Below are 24,153 nucleotides of genomic sequence, written 5' to 3' on the forward strand. Positions count from 1 at the left end.
ACTATTGCTGCTTCCTAGGCTTAAGAATTGGGAGAGCTGGTGACAAATAAATGGTGCACAGACTCGCCTGGCCCAGGAGGTGCTATGAGGGCTTGCAGCCTTACTAACTCTTGTTAATTGTGGTCTTCTCTGTGTACAAGTTTTTGCATCAGTTTATGTCCAGCTTCCCCAGGAACTATAATGGGAAGCTATGGTGTATTTCCAAAGTGGTAAAGCTGGAGTAGCAGCTTCCATCTCTATTTGATTCCTGTTTTGAGACTGATTCTTGCATCAGAATAAGGCAGCATTTAACAGGGAGGCAATCTCAACATCTATGACATTTGCTTCTCAGCAATAATTTATAATTACAGGAAATTTAAGAAACATGTCATATAACAGTAGTTTGCTTCTGTGACTTGTCTGAATGTCAGAGCCATGTAGGCAAGTAGATTTTCTATATGTAACATCCATGAGCACTATGACAGAAGCATTATAGTGGGTTGTTTTTTTCTTTTGGGTTATTTTGCATCTAGGCTGGGCAAGGTATCACCTGAAGATGTAGAATATTTCAACTGCCAACAAGAGCTGGCTTCAGAGCTGAACAAACAGTATCAAATAGTGGAGAGGGTAATTGGTAAGTGGAGCCAAGACTTTGGTAAAGGGGTGAAGTGGGAGTGGAAACTTTAATCCATGTGACAGCAGAAGGAGTGTGAAGCTCTCTCTTCTTCCCTGTCCTCCAGTATCCCTGAAGAAAAAACCCCCGGTATTTAGTGTATTTCATTGTGTGAAATTTAGGAATTTGGACAGTAGAAATCCAGGTTTACAGATTTGTATTTACAAGCAATACAAATAAGTGACTCTGCTTGCCTGGATTATGGGATGATGCACTTGTTTCTGAGGGGCTGCTGAAGTTCTTTGTCTTGAACCCTTTGGATGCAAGGTGTTTGTTTCCAAAGCAGCAGCATGGGCGTGGCTTTTGTGAGGACCACTTTCCGGGGTGTGGTTGAGGATGGGGTTAGGCTGCAAGGCAGCTCAGGGGTGAGATTTTCATGATTAATTCATAAAAATAAAAACAGAACTTACTGAGTGCTTTGGTAATATCACAGTCATGTCAGTCAGAAGTGCCAGCACCCAGCTGCTTTGGGAATTGGTGTGGAGAGCTGTTTAACCTATTTCCAGTAGAATTCCTGTAAAAACGTGGGTGTGAGGCAGTGATCGCCTGCCCTGCTCCCTCTGCTGGCTGCCAGCGTTCCAACCCTCCCTTCCCTTCTCTCTCCAAACACAGCTGTGAAGACCAGCAAGTCTGCCACGGGACATTCAGATTTCCCAGGTAAAAGAGCATTTTTTTGGTCTCTCTACACTTTTCCTATGAGTCAAGAGCTGTCCTGTGGCTGTCCGGGCAGTTCAGCCTGTGAACTGCACTTGCGGTTCAGCTGCTCAACCTCAGGTGCTGAGCTTTGGGCTTTTTGGCATATTTTACAGCAAACAGTCGCAAAACATCCTCGAATGACCCCGAATACCTGTGTAAGTGGATGGGGCTGCCCTATGCTGAGTGCAGCTGGGAAGATGAGGCTCTGATCAGCAAGAAATTTCAGCACTGCATTGACAGCTTCAACAGTCGTAACAACTCCAAGACGATTCCCACCCGGGACTGCAAGGTTTGCTGGCTTCTCTTCTTTCCTTTGCTGGGTTCCTCCAGGCTGGGGGAAGATGCAAGCAGTGGGAACATGAAATTTTTTCAGGATAAATGTCAGAGAACATTTTCCCATCCTCCCACCTGCGTTTGAAGGGTTGTTTGCTGTTCTCGTATTGTACTTCAAGCAGAATGCGAACCCCTTTGAGTTTCATTTACTCTGTGCACAGTGAGAACGTTATGTCCCCCTGGGGAGTGGGAGGCTTAATTAATCCTTGCAAAGTGCTTCCTCCTCAGAAGGAGCTGCAGCAGTTTTAATATCAATTGGATGAAAAAACAGCACACCTGGGAAAAGAGGAAGCCTGCAAGATGCTGATGCAGTGAAGGAGAGGGACAGGAATAATGGGAGAAAAGCCAAAAGAGGACAAAGAAGGAAGTGGAGCTTGTTCCAACTCCTGTGCATTTTGTGCAGCTTACTACACTCCTGGGGGACTCAGAGCCCTGATCATAAACCAGCAGGCAAATCACAAGAAATGCAGACAGAAGCACTGGCTAGGAAAATGTGGATGGACTTGAACCAGTGAAGAGATAGGCACTCTTTGCTGAATTCATAGATTTCATTGCTGAATTTTCAGCCTTTCAGCTACTGACTATTTGGTCTTTTTCTTTGATAGACTTATGGCAGCATGTCTTTCAGGTGTTGAAGCAGAGGCCGAGGTTTGTTGCCTTGAAGAAGCAACCCTCGTACATCGGTGGGGAGAACCTGGAGCTGCGGGATTACCAGCTGGAGGGCCTCAACTGGCTCGCTCACTCCTGGTGCAAGTATGTACAGAGGCTGTGATGTTCATTCTGTGGCTTTTTTGTCCCAGAAGGATTTGGCACTCCTCTTTTCAAGTGAGGTCTTTACCTACTCTCCTTCTGCAGCGTGGAAGATTCCAAATATTATCATACCTGGCTGCGTTGCAGACACGAATGCAGACATGCAGACATGAATTTAAGAAACCTTGTATGAAAACAAAAAGCATTTTCCCTGTCTGGGCCTGTTCACATGCTGAATTTGTGTGAGTCTGGCACATATCAGCCCTAGATTTCCATTGACTTAATGGGAAAAAAAGGTTTCTGGCTCAGTGTGCTTTTATACTCATTGAAGTCTTTGAGAAATGTCCTTCTAAAATTAGGCCACTGATTTCCCTCTGCCTTCGCCTGTTTTCCTCCAGTTTGGAGTCATCATAGTTAATTTTTGCATGTTATTGTGCCGTGTTCAGTCTGGCTGTCCCTGGGATCCACTTGGAATTGTTCAAATAACTGTTTTTGCACTGCCCCTCTCTGTCCTTGTTGTGGATTGCTGTTCACGTGGAGCACAGTAAATTCAAAGTGGCAGAAACATGCATTCAGGCAGCATTTTTGTTTGTTCTCCTCTTTCTCAGGAACAACAGCGTGATCCTGGCTGATGAAATGGGACTAGGCAAGACAATTCAGACCATATCATTCCTGTCCTACCTGTTCCATCAGCACCAGCTGTACGGCCCTTTCCTGGTGGTCGTGCCCCTGTCCACCCTCACCTCCTGGCAGAGGGAGTTTGAAGTGTGGGCGCCCGAGATAAACGTGGTGGTTTACATTGGAGACCTCATGAGCAGGAACATGGTGTGTAATCAGAGAGCAAAGGGTGAGGGCTCAGGGAGAAGCACTGGGTGCAAAGCAGCAGCTTGTGTGTGATGTGTGTGACACACAGTCAGCTGGAGAGGCTGGTGGATAGTGCTGGCAGCACTGCAGGCAGCTGGAGCTGGTGTAGCTGAGCATGTGGGTGTAATTCCCTGCTGCAGGGAATTTTCTGCTTTATTTTCCCTCTTGGAGTGAGTGCAGGAGTTCTGGCTTCTCTCAGAATCTGGAAGCCAGTACTGCTCTGGGCTGAAACATGCAGTGAGGAGTCCAGCAGTGTAAAAGTGCTTGTCTTTAGTGTTTGGAGCTATTCAGACAGCAGAGTACACAAGTGTTGGGACTCTAGTGGTGTCCACAGTGAGGTGATGTGTTCATTAATGTCACAACAGCAAGCTGACCTTATTTTGCTACCTGTGCAAGGGCAGTTGAAGAATGTGTGCACTAAAACAAGTTGTTCCTAGGGCACATTGAGCTCATCAAATGGCACCTTGGAACAACAAGGGTTTGGACTTGGTTGGAGTCTCTGGCTACAGCTACACTAAAAGAACAATTGTTAACTCTTTCCTTTTGATAACGTGTTGAAGTCAACTTTTGTGTCCCCTCACAGATACGTGAATATGAGTGGATCCATTCTCAGTCTAAAAGATTGAAATTCAATGCACTTATCACAACATACGAGATCCTCCTGAAGGATAAGGTGAGTAATGGTCCAAGGATGTTTTTACTTAGACTTTCTCTCATTTTCAAACGGAAAGCCAGTCCTCAGCTAGTGGGTTTCACCTCTTCCCTCTGTGGTGATGGAGAACTACAGCCACTATTTGCTTTTTCTTGCCAGTAATGCACAGGGAATGTGGGGCACATGTTACAGTGTCTTCACTCTTGTACTGCACAGTTGTGCTATTCTTTTTACATGAAAGACATCTGGCAGTATCCAGCAGTACCTGGATTTTTACCTGGTTTAATTTAGGCTTGTTAAGAGGACAAAACATTACACTGAACCTCTGGCCACAGTGTTAACAGTATTTACATTTTTACATCCACAAGAAATTTGTCGGCTTAGGAAATATTCATCAGCCCTGTCAGTGTATCACTGAGTCCTAGCAGAAAACAAAAAGCTTAAAAAAAAGAAAAAAATTAAAATCAAAACTCTTGGATTATCTGAACTTTTTAGGGTTGTTAATCTGCTCTCCTGTTCTTGCTGCAGTGGGGCTAGTGCTACCCAGGGCCCCAAGGGTATGGAGAAAGTGGGGAGTAACGAGCTGGGAAAGGACTGTGCTTTCTGGGTAAAGCAAAGGAGGATTAGAGTAGGTGTACTTGCTGCAAGACTACTGAGATACAGCAGGAGTGTGTTACAGCATGGCTAATTTCCACCGTTTCCTTTCTGGGAAGACACCTTGGTCCCCAGATTTTGTTAGCAAGAAAATCCTGCAAGCATCCAGCCGCAGGGCTGGGGCAGGACACGCTGGACAGCACACACTGCAGGGCTTTCTGCCCTTGGAGAGAGACACGTGCAAGGTGGTGGGGCCTGTCTGACCCAGCGTCTCCTCGGCGCCTGTGTTTTTTTCCTTCTCTTCCTCCAGACTGTTCTGGGAAGCATTAACTGGGCCTTTCTAGGCGTGGACGAAGCCCATCGGTTGAAAAATGATGACTCCTTGCTGTACAAAACATTGATTGATTTCAAGTCCAACCACAGGCTGCTGATCACCGGCACCCCGCTTCAAAACTCGCTCAAGGAGCTCTGGTCCCTGCTGCACTTCATCATGCCAGAGAAGTGAGTCTCCTTCTGGGCCTTCCAAGAAATGTCTCGGTCCATTCTCATCTGTTAAATAGGCTCAAGGGAGTGCAGAATGGCAGAAATCCCTGAATTAAATCCCTGAATTAAACTCAGTGGTGTGACAGCAGTGACAGGAGAACAGACATTAGTTGGGAAAATCAAAGGTTAAATAACTAACACAAGGAGTATTTCTGGCAGCAAACTGAATGGGGAAACCTGATACATGGCTTTCAGATCTGTCTGCTGTCTTCCAGCCATCTCTAAAAAGCTAAACTCGTTTTAAGAAAATCTTCTCAGCCATTTCTGAGGTTTCCTGTACACTGTGGTTCAGGCACCCCTGCCAACCATTTCATGGCAGCTCTGGGGTGTTGTCTGGCTGATTGTGTGTCTACAGTGTAACAAATGTTTTGTTTTCTTTAAAATAAAATGAGCTATGGGCATCTCTAAGGCTAAGGCAAGCATGCCCCAAAGTTCACTAAAATGATGTTTGACTGCAAGAAGAGCTGTCCCCCAAATTCTTTTTGTTGGATCACAGAAAGAGTGAAGGAGAGGCTTGAGGTCTCCCAAGTGGAGGAGAGCGGATCTCCACATTTCAAAGGAGCTGTCAGAGGAGCCAACAATCCCAAAAGAGCCTTCAGAGCAGGGTAAAACAGTCCAGTTGTCAAAGCCCTGCCTCAGGGAGGCACCGCGGAAAGTTCAGAAACTACTGCCAGGTAAATGCCAACAGAGTAAAATAGTGGGGGACTTGGGATTTTGGGTCCTGGGAGTCAGTGTGGAGCTCAAATATAAGATGTTAGGAAGGCATCTAAGCCCAGAGAGCTTCTAGCTTTGCCAGCCATCTGTTTAGTTAACCTGAGCAGAGTGAACCTCTTGTCTTCCACTGTGTTTCCATTAAACTGATGGTCTCCTGTCTTGTGGTGGAGCAGGAGTGTATCCAATAGATGCTGTTTGGTGCCATAAGACAAGAGATATTCTGACCCTTCCTTTCTCTTCCTTTCTGTTGCCAGGTTTGAGTTCTGGGAGGATTTTGAAGAGGACCACGGGAAAGGTAGAGAGAATGGCTACCAGAGCCTCCACAAAGTCCTGGAGCCGTTTCTCCTGCGCAGAGTGAAGAAGGATGTAGAGAAATCTTTGCCAGCCAAAGTGGAGCAGATCCTCCGGGTGGAAATGTCTGCTCTGCAGAAACAGTATTACAAGTGAGTCACTGAATAAGTTACTGTGAGTGCCAGTAGAAATGGACACGTCTTTATGTGGTCCTTGGCAATATGTTCCTTCAGAGGGCAATGTGACACCATCACCTGTAGTACTGGGAGCTTCCCAGTAGGAATATGAGGTAGGGTGGTTGGTTTCTTTCCTTCTGGGAGATGCTTTTGTAGAGTGATACGGTTCAGCTGGCCAGTTTTGCAAGACAGAGGTTATGTCTTTCCTGGGGGAGTGAAAATATGCACGAAATTGGCAGGCTGTTGAATATTAAACTGTGATAATATCAACAAGAAAGTCAGGTCAGGGTTTTTAGGGAGGAAAGAGCAGTATTCTGTAAGAGAAGTGAGGAGAGATGGAGGGCAGGAAGTAGACTGATGCCTGAATGAGCTCTTCCTGAAGGTTTTGTTCCTCCAAGACTCTGCTCTGCACTGAGTGATGATCTGGGCTTTAATTTTCCTGCCTGCAGGTGGATTTTGACAAGAAACTACAAAGCTCTTTCAAAGGGAACAAGGGGAAGCACATCTGGTTTCCTGAACATTGTGATGGAATTGAAAAAGTGCTGCAACCATTGCTACCTTATCAAACCTCCTGAGGAAAACGAGAGAGAGAATGGCCTTGAGACCCTGCAGGTGAGTGGTGTCCTTGGTCACCACCTTTTTTCCTTAGATTTCATTCTTTTGTCCTCCCAGCAGGATAATATCTGGTGAAGCTTTAGCTTCTGTGGCTTCTCCTTTAAAAATAGTCCTCACAGCTAAGCCATTTGAACCCCCAGCCCTGCACTTCCACTGTAGGCAACATTTTATGGCCTTCAAGAGCAGGAGTTGCAGGCAGTGTAAGATCTCTCTTGTGTGATGCATTGTGTGTGTGGCCTCTGCTGTGTAAACCCATATGATTAGATTAGAGATATACAAGAGATGCATGACCCCAAAAGGAGCAGGTCTGTGCAGGTCTCTGTGTGATGTACATAAGGGTAAGATTGGAAATGATGGTTATTTCTTCAGTCTCTGGTCAGGAGCAGTGGAAAGCTGATTCTCTTGGATAAGCTGCTGACCAGGCTGCGGGAGAGAGGCAACAGAGTGCTGATCTTCTCCCAGATGGTGAGGATGCTGGACATCTTGGCAGAGTACCTGACTATCAAACACTACCCTTTTCAGGTGAGAAACATCAGCATGGAAAACAATGTGGGTCCCCTTGAAAGTGGGAAAAAGTGGAGGGAGCTTCAGCAATGGGAGTCACTGAGTTCCCCAGAGGCTGGTGGCTGGGATTACAGGTGGCACTTACTGGTGGCAACTGGGATGTCCCTTCATTTCGGGATGGCCCCATTTCTGCAAAACTCCTCTGACAGGCCACTCCTGTGATATCACTGTCCTGTGATAAACCCTGAGGAGAGGACAGTGAGCACAGAGAGCCTGGCTGGGAGCCTGTAACGGGAGCTGTGGTGTCACCCGCTGTGTGCCTGCTCCCCGAGCATCCCCCAGCCCTTGTGACACAGCTGAGGCAGTGCAGTTATTTTTAATTGGCGGCTATTTTTAACAATTAAACGCTGCAGGCTGCAAAGGGGGCTGTAGGGCTGACAGCACTCGGGTGCAGCCCTCAGGGCTCCTTTACCTTCTTTCTTTTATCATTATTGTTGATTTTTCCAGCGCTTGGACGGCTCGATCAAGGGGGAGATCCGAAAGCAGGCGCTGGATCACTTCAACGCCGACGGCTCCGAGGTACCGCAGGCCTGGGCAGAGGGTTTGTGGCTGAGCCACAGGTTGTGTCTGACAAGAGGGGATTAGTTCAGTTCAGTTCTTTTTACAGTACCCCAGGTACTTTTAAAGACACAGATATGGCAGGTTTTGCAACCAGCCATATTGCTTATTTTAAATCTCCCACATCCAAGGAACAGGGCTGTGAGCCACATCTCCATAAAGTCCTGAAGAAGCTGGGAAGAGCCAAAATTTAGCAATTCTCTCCCTGTTGGTCTGGAGAATGAGATGGTTGCTGAGTGATTCCAGTCTGAAGCTGGTTTTGGATATAAAATGGCAGGATTTTAAGTGCTGGCAGGCAGTGAAGTCTGATGTTGGAGGTGAAAGTCTCCAGTGTAATAGGAGAGGGCATCTGAAGCCTCTCATCTGGGCTTGCTGACTCACAGTGACTGGTGCAAGACACTTGTTTTTGTGTCAGTCAGCCCAGCTGTGAGAAATACCTTTCCTCACTCCAGAAGCCTGAGCTGGAGCAGAATTCTTGGCTCACACAGGAGTTGGGAGAGATCGTGGTTGTGGGAAAGTTAACAAAAGGAAGTGTGAGGAGGGAAGGAGCAAGAATGCCCATAGATCCCCTGTCCTGAGGGCATCTGTGGAGGTTCAGGCATCTTGGCTCTAACCTGGCACAGTCTGTTCATTGCTGATCTCACTCCTAACAGGATTCAGGCAATAAAAAGCTGGTGTTTGCCTGCTGCTGTTGTAGGAATCTGGTGGGCAATGTGGTCTGACCTTCAAAAGTGACTCCAAGGTTCCCTTGCCTTGAGCTGCTTGTGTTGCTCTCCCGTATTGATTCATGTCTGGAGTAGCACACCCTTCACCTGGGCCAGCACTGCCTAACTCTGGGTCTGGGCTCAAAGACTGGTGCTGCTCAGCCTGCATGAACAGGGTATATGGGAAGGAAATAGTTTTTCAACTTTAAAAAGCATGAGTGCAACAGAGCCTTCCCTCCATTTCCTTGTACAGTTTTTGAGTCACCATTGCCATTTTATACCCACAGTTACAAGTTGGTTAACTCATGGATACTTCTGTTTTTTCCTTCCCAGGACTTCTGTTTCTTGTTGTCAACACGAGCTGGGGGGCTGGGAATAAATTTGGCCTCTGCTGATACTGTTGTTATCTTTGACTCGGACTGGAACCCCCAAAATGATCTTCAGGCTCAGGCCCGAGCTCACCGGATCGGACAAAAGAAGCAGGTGAGAAGAGTTGCCTGGGTTGTTTTCACTGTGCCTTCAGTGTGTGCATCTAAACAGCCTCTCACCTCACCAGAGCTTCTGAAAACATGGGCTTTTTGTCCCAGTCCTTGCTCCAGAGAGTGCTGCCCAAGGGAATTTCATTTAAAAAGTAGGAGACAAAAAACCATCCCAGATTTGCCAGATCCCAAGTCTTTCTGTTGGTTTTGAACAAACTCAGAACCCAACCCATGGAATTGCACTTCTCAGCCTAGTCCTAGTGGACTTTGTTCTTTCTTACCCTGATAAAAAGTAGAACATCCGCCTTTACTAGGGGTTATTAGATATGTGAAAAGCTTGGTGCTAGTTTGAATTTAGAGTGGTTGTTTCAGAAGATTTTTACTCTGTGCTTAGGCACACTACAAGATCTGTGTTAACCATCCTGATTTTAACTGGATCTCCTGAGATACAAAGAGAATGTGCTTGTTTTTCTTCTGAAAAAGCACATCTGTACATGAAGACACAATGCTAGCAGCCCAGTGAAAACAGCTGAGGGATGCATTGCTATATCAGCAGAGCCTGTCCAGGAAATAGCTGTGTTCTCTTTTTGCCACTCAGGTGAATATTTACCGCCTGGTCACAAAGGGGACAGTGGAGGAGGAGATCATTGAGAGAGCCAAGAAGAAAATGGTGCTGGATCATTTGGTTATCCAGCGTATGGACACCACTGGCCGGACTGTTCTGGACAACAACTCTGGGAGATCCAAGTATGTGACTGTGTCAGGAGGCAGAAATGTCTGGAACTCGTGGCATAACCAGCTTCACTTGCTGGCATTTTCCAGTATTTATTTGATAAAGTACAGGGCAGAAGGCTAATAAGTAATGGCAGCTTCCACTGATTTGGCTTCTGCAGCCATTAATTTGGACACGTAGAATAAAGATGATGAGACATTAAAAATGAGTTTTAGTGTATTACTTGTTTTTCCTTCTGTCTTCCACCCAGAGATCATCCTGGTCTGAGGGAACCTGGCTGTGGAACAGCTGCATTTTGGCAGTGACCTCAGATTTTCTTCATTTCCCCCAGTAGATGGAGGTGGTTCCCATTGCAGTCTTTGTCTGTGCTAGAGCAGGAAAGAGATTAATAACAAAGCTTTTTATAGTGCTGGGTAGACAACTTACTCCTTGCTTCAATTAGGAAAAACTTCGGTATGGTTTTGTGCTGTAGCAGTTCTGAACAGCTCAAAACACCTTTTCCTTCTCGTTTGTTCTTGCAGCTCAAATCCCTTCAACAAAGAGGAGCTGACAGCTATTTTGAAGTTTGGAGCTGAAGATCTTTTCAAGGAGCTTGAAGGGGAAGAGTCAGAGCCTCAGGTAGTTTGAAATTGAAATCACATAACAGTTTGTAGTGCTCTGCAGGTCTACAAGAGGGACTGTGTGGGGTTGCTCCTGCTTTGTTCTTGCCATGTGCATGAGAGCAGACAGGTAAACACGGGTTCTGGAGTAGCTGAAGGCAGAGTCTGGGGCTGGGGGACAAGGGGCTTGTGAGAGCTTTTTTGTTGGGAATTAAATAGTAATGGTCACCAAGGGAGTCCCTTGGCTCCTGAGGATTATTAGCTAGTGACAGCACAGCCTGCTGAAGGCTCCTCTCCCTGCCTCTTCTGAGCACTTGTTCAGCATCCCTTTTTTGGTGGCTCTGAGCGAGGCGGGAGTCAGCACAGTGCAGTGAACAGGTTGCTCTCTCCTGCCTCAGTGCAGCATTGCTTGATAGTTTAGCATTGAGTGTTTTGCCCAATTCTCTTAATGGTCCAAGCAGCAGAGCTTCCCCCCAGGGAAACAGTCCACAGCTCATACATCTCACTGCCTGGAAATTTTCCCCACTGTTCTGCCTTGATGGTCCTTTCCTTCTGTTCTGTCACCTAATTTGTACTTTGTTGTACCACTTGAGCTAGTTCATCCTTGACCTCTGGGATGACACCCTGCAGATATTTGCACTTTATTTAGCTCATATCAGCACACGAGTCTGTTCTCAAAGCCTCTTACTTCCTGCTGTGCTCAGCACCCTCCGCTTTATCCCTCCTTCTCCCTGACTGGCAGGAGATGGACATCGATGAGATTCTGCGTCTGGCTGAGACACGGGAGAATGAAGTGTCCACCAGTGCCACCGATGAGCTGCTCTCCCAGTTCAAGGTATGGACCCCCAAGCTCTGGAGTGGGGTGTGGGAATGTGGCTCCCCACACCCTGCCATGGTGGTGAGGTCAGTAACAGGCAGGAACACCTCGGAGAGATCACAGAATCACAGAATGGTTTGGGTTGGAAGGGAACTTAAAGACCATCCAGTTCTAACCCCTCTGATGTAGGTATTAATTTAATTTCAATAAAGTGGTTTTGAAGGCTGTGAATAAAATGCAGAATTTACCAAATTTGGAAACAAACCCAATAATTTACAAATACTCAGCAGTACTTCTTCAACTGCACGTACTTCCTCAAATGCTGGTAGTCCAAAGACGTGGCAAGGAGCCAGGAACGTAGTGCCATAGGGATCAATTATGGAGTAGTTATGGAAGTGTTGGCAGAGTTCCTATGGAGAAGGAGTTGAGGCTTAGCAGACAACTCTGGGGTGTTCCTGCCAGGGGAGGGAATTGCTAAAACTTCTCCTTTGCTTGTAAAAAGGTTGCCAACTTTGCAACCATGGAGGAGGAAGAGACAGAGCTGGATGAGCGGTCCCAGAAGGACTGGGATGATATCATTCCAGAAGAGCAGAGGAAAAAGGTGGAGGAGGAAGAAAGGCAGAAAGAATTGGAAGAAATCTACATGCTGCCTCGAATCCGGAGCTCAACTAAAAAGGTACAGCTCATCTTGAGGGGATGAGAGGCGGGAGGTGAGAGCTGGCAAAGGGAATGCTCAAGGGAAGCCTCCTTGCCATCTAAGCTTCTTTCCCTCCTCCAAAGTTGGTTGGGAATGAAGCACAGAGGTAGTACAGTGACCTCTTGTTGGCATCGTGCATTGGACCAATGGGTTGGGATGCAGTGTGAGGGCCCAGACTGGACTTGGTGTGACTCATCTCATCTTAGCAGATAAAATAAAAAGAATCCGTAGTGACCACAAAGCAAAGTATCCAATTGTACTGGGTTTTGCTGCAGATTTTGCCATTTTTTGGCCATCTCTTTTCCTTGGACTCTCTAGCTCCCTGGGTGGCTCTTGCCTAAATGTGGATCCTGAGGGGCCAAAGAGATGGTGTCTTCCCAAGTTCTTTAGGTAATGGGATCCACCCCAATCCAAAAGAAAGTTGGCTGTGCAAGGATGCTCTGCTGGGACATGGGACTTTATGAGGGTAGAACTGTTCTTTGGGGTGAGCTGGGGAAAAACATTGAAGTGAAAAATACAGAGAAGGATCATTCATGTAGGATGAGTCCAGATTAATTTCTGAGGTTGTCCTGGTTTTCAAAATAGTCTAAGGGACTGTGGCACAAACCCACAGAAATCAATATTTTAACATCTCTTAGTAGATCGAAATGGAATTGTGAAACTGGTGGCTGTAAAGGGAGGATGACCACCAGAGCCTCAGCCAGCTGGGAGCTGCAAGGTGTGCTGCCTCTCTGGGTTGGTTACATGGGCTCCTGCATCCTCAGGAATGGATGCCGAGGTGTTTTACAGTCCATTAAATACTGCCAGTGCACGGAGGGACAGAAAAGGTTGTTAGCTGATTAGATTAGCAGTTGATAACTGTACTGCTGTTTCTCTGGCCCGTGCAGGCTCAGACAAATGACAGTGAATCGGATGCAGAAACCAAGAGAAGGCTTCAGAGATCATCTGGATCAGAAAGCGAGACTGACGACACCGATGACGAGAAGAGACCGAAGCGCAGGGGACGCCCTCGGAGTGTTAGAAAAGACACTGTGGAAGGATTTACTGATGCTGAAATCAGGAGGTCAGTGCTGGGCACAAGAGACACTTCAGAAAACAAATACAGAAATCCCATGCAGGTGGAGAAAATTCCAGACTAATCCAGGAAGTTATCACCTGTAAGCACGTCAGTGGTTAGGCGGAGCTGGTTCCCTGGGACTGCTTCTGTGCCTTTATATAATTCAGTTTGATCCCAGCTGATGACCTTAACATTCAGATCAGTGCAAATTGGACTGGGTTGTCTTTAGTCAGGCTGCTGTGGAGCTGGTACCTTCCTAAAATTAATCCGTGTTTAACTGCCCTTCCTGGGCCAAGTGCATCAAGCTAATGCCATATAACATGTGAGGTCTTAGGTGCCATGAGCTGCAGAGCTGGAGAAACCAAGGACTCTGGCTTTCCTGACATTTTTCTGGCAGTCATCCTGCTGATTTAAGCTCTAAGTGAAAGGTAGGCTCTGGCAAAAGGACCCCATGAGAAGCATTGGTGCTGTTGATCTGAGACCTGTGTGTCAGTCCCTGATGTCAGCTGGGGACTGAATTCCAGAACATTATTTTCTTCTATCTTCAAATTCTTGAGTCTTTTCCAAAGATCTTTGTCTTACAACTCTGCCCAGATGTTCAGCCAAAGATGGAAAAGAGGGGGTTGTGAGTTTTCCTTAACTCTCTCTATCTCTGAGCTGGTGTATTTTTAAGCAGGAGATATCAGGAGTTTTTGGGCTGTGAAGCTGCCCCATAATCATCTTGCAACCATGGAGCAGGAAGGATATGCTGCAATATAACAGCCATTTAGGTTATTGTGATGTAGCAGAAAGAGGCTGAAAGAATACAAAATGAAAAAAAGAAGGCAAAAAAATAACTGATTTCAAAAATAACCTGTAGTTGTAGCCATTGTGTCTGCTCCCAGCTCAAGGCAATGTTTGATTGCAGCAACTCTTGCCCTAAAGTCGTGTTAGCCACAGCAGGGATTTTCACAATAAAAATAAGACATGAAAATAAATAGCAAACCTCGTCTGCAAACCTCTGTGATGGATTGAACCACATTTGGCTCTTCTGTGATGGGTTGCTACATTTGCAGCCTGAGCTTTAAAATTACTAATGACATTGATTTAATGCCTCTTTTCTTCCTGGAAAAATGAAGTTAATAATTACCAACATGGTGTGAGCCAGTGCTTTCTTCTATTTTTTTTTTTTTTTTTTTTTTGCTCTACAGTTACCACTCTCCTCTTTTTTTCCCTCATCTGTCAAACACTCACCATTTATAATAATCTTGTGTTCTTCTCCAGCCAAGGTCACAAAACTCTTTGTGGGGGCTAATGGATGAGGCCTCCCAGTGCTGAGGGATGCTGAGCTGATCAGTGGGGAATGCAAGGGTGATAATGTGACAGGCTGTAATTAATATATTCAAGCAAATTTGTGATATTGGACCTACTTTTTATGGCAGTTAGTTTAGTTCTTGATTTTTTTTTCTCCTTAGGTTTATCAAGGCTTACAAGAAGTTTGGATTGCCTCTTGAACGGTGAGTCCCATCCTGGCCCCGCTCCAGAGGGGAAGCATGGAGGCACGCTGTACTTGTGAGCACAGCCAGACACACATTGCTCTGGGTGTGTGACACAACCTCCATGGACAGCACAAGCCTTGCTGTCCTGCCATCAGGGCCCCAAGCACTGCTGTACAGTCCCTGGTGTCTCTGTTGATGGGCACTGACGAACGCTGGCCAAAAACCAGAGCTGGAGCAGCCGTGGTGCTGGGCTGTAACACAGCAGTGCCCTGCTGGCAGAGCCCGGCCCTTGGGGCATTCCCACTCTGCCCAGAAAGGAGAGGGAGCAGCTGTCAGAACAGCAAATGCTACCCAAAACTCTTGCCAAGCTTCTGTATGCATGTTAGCCTCAGGACTGAATTTGGAGCATCTTTCCATGCTCTATTGCTCCTGAAGGGAAACGAGGAGAGGGACTGTCCTCAAATGTGGATCTGCAGGGCCCTGATCCTGTGCTGGGTCTGGCAGGGTCTCAGTGCTGAGGCAGAGTTCCCTGAATGTATTGTAGGAGAAATGCAGTGTTTTTTCAGCTGGTTGTACTCTTGTCTTGTGAAACACAAGGCTTGCGTGTGAGCCTTGATGTTACTGACTTCAGGCAGGCAAAAGGGACAGCAGATGGCAGCTTTGGACCATCAAACGGAGTTAATGTAGAACTGGAAAAGCCTGAGGGAGTACTGAACAGTCACGGAGGGTCCCTGTTATCCCCAAGATACACAGTTCTCACCTTTGCTTTGGTACTAAAAAATCCAAAGGATTGGATCAGTTTTTCTACATCTGCATTGCAGCTATTAGACCAAAAAAAGACAAAAACTTGGTTGTTTCCTGCACGCGCTCAACCTGTGCATGTTTCCTACATTCATATCTGTACAGCACTGAGCTGTGAAACAATTGATTAGGAAGTGGCTGAGAAGAGATCTGCTGTATCAAACACAAAACTCTTCCTGTTTCTCAGGCTGGAGTGCATTGCCCGGGATGCTGAGCTCGTGGATAAGTCTGTGGCTGACCTGAAGCGGTTAGGGGAGCTCATCCACAACAGCTGTGTGTCAGCAATGCAGGAATATGAGGAGCAGCTGAAGGAAAATCCAGGGGAAGGTAGGCAAGACGGTTGTGTGCTGCCGTTAGGATGGTTTTGGGAGTGTTCCATGGAGCTGGTGAGGAAACCATTCCCATGCTGGACAGGGAGGCCACATTGTGACTTAGAAGCAATGAACAAGAACACACTTAAACCACCCCATCTCTGCCAGGCAGCTCTCACCCACAGAGAGAAGCCCCTGAGCTTTCTGCTCAGACTGGAAAGTTCCACTTGGGTCTGTTGGCTTCTGCTGGACATGAGTTTTTGTGGGGAGAGGCTGAAGTGACCAGCTTATTGAATGCTGGGCCACAAAGCAAAGCAGATCTTATTTTAACTGCTCCTGGGAGTGGAAATCAAACTGGTTCTCTGTACTCCATGCTAAAGCTGGATCCACAGTTAGCAATTCCTTGAGCTGGAATCACCACCCACTCTCTGGCTGGCTGTTCTGTGCTGTTGGTTTGGACATAGAGAGTCAGGGATGGATTTCCTGCTGGGTCTCTGCCTGTTGCAGCTGACCAAGACTGCAGAAGAAACAGCTCCAGCGTACTTAAAAGTCTTTTTAAGAAAATGATACTGGGAGGTGTTTAAATGGCAAATCTGAGTGAGTTAGTGGAAGAAAACTTATATTTTGGGCCTAATGTTTAAATAAGAGGTTGCAGGCAATGTCTTGATCACTGTCTGTGAAGCCATTTTACAGAGACACTTCCTTCTGTAAGAGCTCTCTTAATTGCTGTGTTTTATTGCTGAGCAGGGAAAGGACCTGGAAAGAGACGAGGTCCTACTATCAAGATTTCTGGTGTCCAAGTCAATGTGAAATCCATCATCCAGCATGAAGAGGAGTTTGAAATGCTGCACAAATCCATTCCCTCGGACCCAGAGGAAAGGAAGAAGTGAGTTTGGCTAAGTAGGCAATGCAGAAAGAGGCTCAGGGATTTGGATTTTGTAGTGGAAAGAGAATAGCCTGGATGTGTGGATTTGCTTTATCCTCCACAGCATTAAAAGTAGCTCGTGTTTGAAATGCCTTTAGGTACCGCCTGACGTGCCGTGTCAAAGCTGCTCATTTTGATGTAGACTGGGGAGTGGAGGAGGATTCTCGCTTGTTAGTGGGAATTTACGAGCATGGTTATGGAAACTGGGAGCTAATTAAAACAGATCCGGAGTTGAAGTTATCTGATAAGGTAGGTCGCTTTGCTTGGTGCTTCCATTGGGTCCATTGCAGTGCTCATAGAGAACATGACTCATTTACTCCAGAGACAGATGTTTGTGTTTGTAACTACTCCAAAAATCATGATAAATAATATTGAGGAATACAGTGACCTTCATGGAATGTTGCATGCTCGATGGAAAGCAGAGTTGTGTTATTTGGTGGGCAGTACCAGGTGAACCACACTGAAATGATGCAGGCAGAAAATGGCAGTGCTGACATGTGTGGTTCCACGCACAGGATAGAAGAGGCTGCATTGCACAGCTGTGACTTGATGTTTCCTTGAGCATCTCACAAGAATCTGAGTGTGAATTTCTGAGTGGAAATAATTTTTCACAGATTTGACACTGCTTATGTCAAGACTGGTCCGTGTTAGCTTTGAGGATATGGTTACATGACTGGGAATGGCAGCCCAGCCAGCTGGAAAGCCTCCATCTTGTTCCTCTGTTCCTCAGTCATCCCCACAAGAACAGTTTACAGGACCATGTTGAAATGATCTGGGTTAAAAATAAGCCACCATCCATTGTGTCAGTGTGGCGGAAAGAGTGTGGAAACTGCAGCAAGCACAGGGCTGAGGAGCACCAGGAATCTGCACAGCAGCTTTGCTGCCAGCATGCAGCATTCCCCTGACATCTCTGCTGGTGCTTCTAGCAAAGATCAGGCTCTGCCTGGGAGCCCTCCGTGTGTGGAGCTCTGAAAGGCATTTTGCAATGGAAACAGCTGCCTGAGACACGCCACCCATTTTCCAGTGAAGGATGAAGCAAACCTAGCTGACAAGCTGAGAGATTTCCTCCACAAAGCGTCACCTTTCAGCCTTGTTTTCCACTAAAAATTGTGCATCTGTGCCCCTGCTGTAGCAATGTCTCAGGTTACCAGAGTGACTGGGCTGCTGTGACCAAGCTGTCACAAACAAATCTGATGTGTCAAGGGGAGTGGACTCAGTTTTGCAACTCAAGGTCCCAAATACAGCTTGTAAAGGGTTTTCTTCCTTCAGGAGAGCTTAGCAAGCTTGAAAGGCTTAGCAAGCCTTGGGATCCTTTAACTTCTGCAGGATTCCAGGGGGACAGATGCTTGCTTGCTAGGAGCTTTGGCTTTGGCCAGTCAGGGGATAGCTGTGTGAGAGGGGGAAGAAAGGGTTGAGCCTTCTTGTTCCCCCAGAGGGTGCAGCATCTGCTGCCCTTTGCTGGGCCTGGAAGGGGTGCTGCTAGCGTGTATCTCTTTTGTCAAGCTTTGTGCATGTGGATTATATATATTTCTTTTTTTCTGCTTTATCAAAGATCCTACCTGTTGAGACAGATAAGAAACCTCAGGGAAAACAGCTCCAGACCCGAGTTGATTATCTACTGAAACTGCTGAAAAAAGATCTGGACAAGAAAGAAAACATGAAAGATGGGGAAGAGGTGAGATGTGGCTGCTTGATTCTGGGGGTTTCAGGGGGAAGTGGTTGGCTGATGGCAGGAGACACCCTGTGTTCCCAAGTCACCAAACATCGTCTCTGTGAAGGAATATGGACTTCTCTATTGTCTGATTGCATTGTGATATTTATCATTTAAATGATAATTAATAAGGGGCAGGTTATTACTGCACTTACTGAAGGATTTGGGCTCATCAGGCTTTCTGCTATCCTGCAGGACCTGCAGCTGTTTGCTTGATGTTCAGGAGATGGGATAGGTCCCCAGGCAGTAGCTGTGGCTATTTGCTTTCCCTGACTTGTTCTTTTTTTTTACCAGGGCAAGCTAAAGAAGAGAAAACCACGGGTAAAGAAAGAGAACAAGGCTCCCAAAGTCAAAGATGAGCATGGGAATGAACTCTCCTCTCCTCGGCACTCAGACAACCAGTCAGAAGAAGGTGAAGTCAAGGTGAGTCAGCTGGGTGGATAGTGGCTTTTCCAGGTTTCCTTGGGCTGTGCTGTTACTGCCCAACCTCACCTTGGGAAGCACTCCCAGCAAAGCCCCAGGGAGTCAGGGGCACTGAGAGGGAATTCCCACAGGACTGACAAACTCAAAAACACCCATACAGCTATCGGTGTGAAAGAAAGGCCTTTCCCACCTGTTCTTTTAGGTCAGTGCTTTAAGTGATTTGGGGCATCCCAGAATGGCCACAAACATCCACATACTGACTTGGGGGAAAGGTTGTCTCAGGACAAAGCCTGTTGCCCTTATAAAGGAGAGAAAGAAGAATTGTTTCCCTCTCCTTTTGGGCATGTCAGCCCGTGGTGGAGCTGGAGTTTACCAAGGTCATGCTGTTGCTTAGAAAACGTTCAGTCTTTGAGTGGTTTGGCTTGGAGTCTGAGGCTTTTTGTTCGTGTGCTGATCAGTATCTACTTCAGGGCCTGAGCGATCTGGAGCACAGCTGGCACAGGAGAGCTGCTCTGCAGCTTGCCAGCTTGTCACAGAGTGGGGCTGGTCTGGTTTTCATACCCTCTTGTCAAGTCGGGGGGATGGCAGCTGCTTGAGCAGGGCTTGCTGTCTACTTAAAGAGGTGTGAGGGTAAATCTGGATGGACCTCAAAAGTTGCCTGTGTTTTAAGGATGTTTTATGGAAGAAAATGTACATGAGGGTGAGGGACTCCAACTTTGTGCTGTGACTGATGTTCTAGGAGGATGGCTTGGACAAGAGCCCAGTGAAAAAGAAACAGAAGAAGAAAGAGAACAAAGAGAACAAGGAAAAACAGACATCCTCTAAGAAGGAAAAGGAAAGCGATAAAGAGAAAAAGAAGACAAAAGACAAGAAAGAGAAGGTATGTGGTATTCTCAGGAGCAACTTGATAGGGAAGTCCCTGAGCAGGACAAACTGTGAGACTTAGGATTCATTAAAGGCCCTGTGTGAAGAGACGTCAGTGAAGCACCATGGGGTGAGGGGGTATCCCTTTTGCAGCCCTTCTGAATTGCCATAAAAAGTAGAAAAGGCAATATGTCCTACAGCCTCATGGAATGTGACCAAAATGGAAGAGGTTTTGTCAGACTGCCTTTAAAGTACAGCTGTCCCTGTGACATCGATATGGCCACAGAGCTGATGTTAAGGAAGAGCAGGGAAAGAGCCTGGAGCACTCAGATCAAAGTTCTGTTCAGCTGTGATTTATCACAGGGTTCGCAGCTCCTTGTCTGTATTCCCCTTTAATTTAAACTCACCCAAATGACCCAAGTGTCCACACCATCAGGACTGTAAGTTGTCATTGTCACTGTTCAGGACTCAGCAGAATGAGTGTTTCAACATCACTGGTATGCTGGAGACTAAAATGTCTCTTGAATTTTGGGTACAACTGCCCTGAGGCTGGATGCAAATTGGAAGGGGGGGTAAAAGCTTCCATAATAATGACCTGAAGTACCTGTCCAAGGAACAGGTATGTACTGCATGCCCAGTGTGTTTTGACACTGAGGTCATAAGTGCAAACTAGCAAGATTTGTTGCCTATGTAGGGGAAAGTTTGCTTTCCAGTGATTTTTGGTATGGCTTTGACTGCAGATAAGTCATATAAGTAAAAATTTACACAAACAGGCCATGATTTGAGAACTAGTGATATCACATGAAGTTGCAGATCCTTGTAGATGTGAGACTACCCTGAGCTCTGTCCTTTTCAAGGGAGAGATAGTCTTTATTTTAACCTTTCTTCCAAATCTTCAATACCGGTTCCTCCCCATGAGTGTGAATATCATACTTGTGTCCAAACTGTTGGCTCTGACTTCTCTCTGCTCCCTCAGGGATGATGTAAAGCTAAACAGAGCCATTGCAACTCAACAGTTGGAGATTCTGGGAGGAAAGTTGTAGGAACAGTGCCCAGGTTTAGCAACTGCCAGTAACAATAGTGTGGAGGTTGTGAGCTGGGTCACTTGGGATCCTCCATTCTGGCTCATGGTGTGATGTGTGTAATTTGTCCTTGTAAAGCCTAAAGGTGGCGAGGCCAAATCTGGAAGTAAAGGGAAGAGATCGCAAGGTCCCGTCCACATCACTGCAGGGAGCGAGCCAATCCCTATCGGAGAAGATGAGGATGATGATCTGGACCAAGAAACATTCAGCATAGTGAGTATTTTCCTCGGGACATGGGAGGGCAGTGCTGAGGGCCCAGCGAGGCAGCCAAGGTTTGCTCAGATGTCATCCAAGGACCTGTTTTAGGTGTTGGGGTGTGAACCCCCACCCTGAGTGCCCCACAGGGATTTCCTGATCTGAGAGCAGGGCAGGACAGCCCTGGACAAGAGCTGCCCACCAGCTGGTAGCCTGTCAGCAGAGCATGCACAAGGGCTCTCTGCTCCAGCTAGTGACTTCCAACTGCTCAGCTGGCAGCCCTGGGTTACAGAAGACCCTGCAGCCCTACATTACCTCTCCTGTAGAAGCCAAGGAGCCATTGAAGCTCTTTCAGGCAGGGAGTTTTGAGGGTGACCTTGTAGGAGGTGTGGAACTGTGTAAATGCTCTCACACCAAACATGCCCGCAAGGCTCTTTGTAAAAATTGTCCTGTACTAGAAGCTGTGATGGCAGATTCTCCTTGGCTGAAATACCACTTCTTAAAAACAGTTCTCTCAATGTAAATCTCTGTGTTTGCTGCAGGTCCTGTGGGGTTTTTTGTCTTTTTCTTTAACCTTCCTTCTGTGATGCACAGAAGATCCAGGCAGGCAGTCAAAAAACGTGATTGTCTATCTGTGCATGGTGTTGATGTGCCCAGGCCGAAAAACATGGTGCTTTCATCTCGTGTCTGCCAGTTTGGTAAAAGCAAGCATTAAAGTGACCAAAGATAGGATTGGACAGGACTGAGTTGAGCATTCCTTCAGCTGAGGTGGCTGGGTCAGTGTGTGGAGCCTTGGATACGCTTCCCTGCCTGCCATGGGATCCGTGCAGAGGCTGACCATGTGTGGTTACAGCTTGCAAAGCAAATTGTTCCCCCCTAAAAGGCAGAGACAGTGGAGGTGGGGAGACTCTTGTCTTTTCCTGATTATTGTCTGCAGCTTGTCTAACAACTTGCTATTTTATAGCTGATTTCTCCTTACCTAATGGCCAGATAAAGCTAAACCAGCTTCTTTTCGATTAACAGGGCAATTATGTAGAGCCCTCTGCCGAATTAATGACTTTTTACTCTCTATTGCTCTTTCAAGTGCAAGGAAAGGATGAGACCAGTCAAAAAAGCGCTGAAGCAACTTGATAAGCCTGATAAGGGACTGACAGTTCAAGAACAGCTGGAGCACACGCGCAACTGCCTCCTAAAAATCGGTGATCGCATCTCTGAGTGCCTTAAAGCCTACACTGACCAGGATCACATCAAGCTGTGGAGAAGGTGAGGGAGCATTTTCTTTTCCTTGGCTGGTCTAGGATATTTTAATGGTAGTCGGAGGCTACTGGCTTTTTTGTGGATGGATGTGCCATTTGCCTCTTATTTAGCCTGTGAAGTCTTGTGTTTTCTGGTCCACTCAGTCTACAGAATCATGGAATGGTTTTGGTTGGGAGGGACCTTAAAAATCACCCAGTTCCGAGCCCCAGCCATTGGCAGGGACACAGTTCACTAGACCAGGTTGCTCAGAGCTCCATTCTGCCTAAACCTTGAACACTTCCAGAGATCATCTTCCATGACCAGTCCCAGGCAAGAGTTTTGTCTTCAAGTTGTCCTGGCTTCGTTAAAATTGATTTCAAAGCTAGATCAGATAAACCACTGCAAACCTCTTCATTTTGAAGAACTTGGTTCCAGCCCTCCTGGTCATCCTGTCCTGAGCTGAGACTGTTTTCCAGAGAGGGTAGAATTAATTTGATGTTGGTTTGGAAGTGGTTGGCAGTTGAACTGCTGCTGTAGCACTTAACAGAAGATGTTCATGTCCTTCTAGGAACCTATGGATATTTGTGTCAAAATTCACAGAATTTGATGCCAGAAAACTACACAAACTCTACAAGATGGCTCATAAGAAAAGATCACAGGAAGAGGAGGTGAGAGCTGAACTGCTTTCCCTTTCTGTCCTTAAAGAGTTGCTGCACTGGAAGTGTCAATACTTTCTGCCTCTTACCATGGGTGTTCTTTGTTGTCGTTGTTGGCAGTGTGTGATTTTCTCAACATCTAAACAGTCTGATTGCACTTGCCTTCTTTTTCACATGGCATTTCTGGTCACTTTGTCCTGGGTGTTCTGACCAAGCAAAAGCATTGTTTGGTGTGGCACATGATGTTCAGTTGCCCTGTAGAGTGAAAAGCCTGGGCGTGCTGCCCTGTAGAGATCAGGTATAGAAGCACAGTTGCCAAACTGTGCCTGTCCTCCACCACGTTTGTGCTGTTCTTGGGCACACAGTTGGCTCACCAAGTCCTCAAAGAGGAAAATCCAGAGCCTGGCAGACAAGGCCATTGCTCACATAGTCCAGACCTTTGGGTGGGAGAGCAGCTGAGCTGTATCCCTGTGTTCCACCTTGCAGGAGCAAAAGAAGAAGGAGGACATGTCCAGCATGAAGAAGCCGTTCCGCCCAGAGCCTTCAGGCTCCAGCCGCGATTCCGTGATGTCCCAGTCTCACGTGCCTCACAATCCTCATTCCCAGAAGATCCACATGCCCCCTTCCCACACCCAGCAGCAGATGCATGGGCACCCACGGGACAACTATGGCCATCCAAACAAGAGGCATTTCAGCAACACAGGTGAGCGCTGGCAAGCCAGGAGAAACCTTCCATTCTGACCTAGTGCTCCTGAACACAAATCCTTCTGGAACTTGTGACTGGTCAGGGTTAAAGGTGATGGGATAGAACATACATTACCACTGTACTTACTGCTGGCCTCGGAAATATGGTGATGTAGTGAGGAAAAGAATGTAAGAATGGGACAGAATAAGATTTGTGAGCATGATAAAGAAATAATGATAAAGAAATTCAAAGAATAAAATTGAGCCCACATAGTTTAGGGAGGAGAAAGTTAAAGGAGCATCAGTAGTTATAATTTCTTGGAGAATTCAGGGAGGTAAATGGGCTTAAACCAAAGTATCAAAGAGACTCAGAGGTGCTCTTTGCTCATGGCAGACCGAGGAGACTGGCAGAGGGATCGAAAGTTCAACTACGGTGGCAACAGCAACCAGATGTGGGGCGGGGAGCGGCACCACCAGTACGAGCAGCACTGGTACAAGGACCACCACTACGGGGACCGGCGGTCGCGGGGGGATCCCCACCGGAGCTCCGGCAACTACAGACCAAACAACCTCTCCCGCAAGAGGCCGTACGAGCAGTACAACAGCGACCGAGACCACAGAGGCCACCGAGACTACTACGACAGGTGACTGACTCCCGTCGCCTCAGACGGGCTGGGGGTGTTTGTGAGGATGCACTGA

At 46.8% G+C, this 24,153-nt stretch overlaps 1 protein-coding gene across 10 annotated transcripts in view; it reads left to right on the plus strand.

Annotated features, from left to right (window-relative positions):
* Nucleotides 1–24,153, plus strand: part of CHD2 (chromodomain helicase DNA binding protein 2) — an 84,980-nt gene that overhangs the window by 57,244 nt on the left and 3,583 nt on the right. For 9 of the 10 annotated variants that reach the window (XM_032122499.1, XM_032122500.1, XM_032122501.1 and 6 more), the window contains 29 exons: nucleotides 513–613; nucleotides 1,265–1,309; nucleotides 1,462–1,637; nucleotides 2,310–2,434; nucleotides 3,040–3,256; nucleotides 3,879–3,968; nucleotides 4,852–5,042; nucleotides 6,053–6,241; nucleotides 6,715–6,877; nucleotides 7,250–7,402; nucleotides 7,892–7,963; nucleotides 9,040–9,189; nucleotides 9,784–9,932; nucleotides 10,440–10,536; nucleotides 11,260–11,352; nucleotides 11,837–12,010; nucleotides 12,919–13,094; nucleotides 14,543–14,584; nucleotides 15,555–15,694; nucleotides 16,426–16,564; nucleotides 16,702–16,852; nucleotides 18,156–18,278; nucleotides 18,609–18,737; nucleotides 19,477–19,617; nucleotides 20,762–20,896; nucleotides 21,963–22,141; nucleotides 22,683–22,782; nucleotides 23,257–23,473; nucleotides 23,849–24,098. In XM_032122499.1, the coding sequence (XP_031978390.1) occupies nucleotides 513–613; nucleotides 1,265–1,309; nucleotides 1,462–1,637; nucleotides 2,310–2,434; nucleotides 3,040–3,256; nucleotides 3,879–3,968; nucleotides 4,852–5,042; nucleotides 6,053–6,241; nucleotides 6,715–6,877; nucleotides 7,250–7,402; nucleotides 7,892–7,963; nucleotides 9,040–9,189; nucleotides 9,784–9,932; nucleotides 10,440–10,536; nucleotides 11,260–11,352; nucleotides 11,837–12,010; nucleotides 12,919–13,094; nucleotides 14,543–14,584; nucleotides 15,555–15,694; nucleotides 16,426–16,564; nucleotides 16,702–16,852; nucleotides 18,156–18,278; nucleotides 18,609–18,737; nucleotides 19,477–19,617; nucleotides 20,762–20,896; nucleotides 21,963–22,141; nucleotides 22,683–22,782; nucleotides 23,257–23,473; nucleotides 23,849–24,098 (4,107 nt within the window). Of the gene's footprint in view, nucleotides 1–512; nucleotides 614–1,264; nucleotides 1,310–1,461; nucleotides 1,638–2,309; nucleotides 2,435–3,039; nucleotides 3,257–3,878; nucleotides 3,969–4,851; nucleotides 5,043–6,052; nucleotides 6,246–6,714; nucleotides 6,878–7,249; nucleotides 7,403–7,891; nucleotides 7,964–9,039; nucleotides 9,190–9,783; nucleotides 9,933–10,439; nucleotides 10,537–11,259; nucleotides 11,353–11,836; nucleotides 12,011–12,918; nucleotides 13,095–14,542; nucleotides 14,585–15,554; nucleotides 15,695–16,425; nucleotides 16,565–16,701; nucleotides 16,853–18,155; nucleotides 18,279–18,608; nucleotides 18,738–19,476; nucleotides 19,618–20,761; nucleotides 20,897–21,962; nucleotides 22,142–22,682; nucleotides 22,783–23,256; nucleotides 23,474–23,848; nucleotides 24,099–24,153 lie in introns of those variants that run through there. The other variant, XM_032122506.1, reaches the window with a different exon arrangement.

The sequence above is a fragment of the Corvus moneduloides genome, chromosome 13 (genome assembly GCF_009650955.1).
Source record: "Corvus moneduloides isolate bCorMon1 chromosome 13, bCorMon1.pri, whole genome shotgun sequence".
Lineage (NCBI taxonomy): Eukaryota > Metazoa > Chordata > Aves > Passeriformes > Corvidae > Corvus > Corvus moneduloides.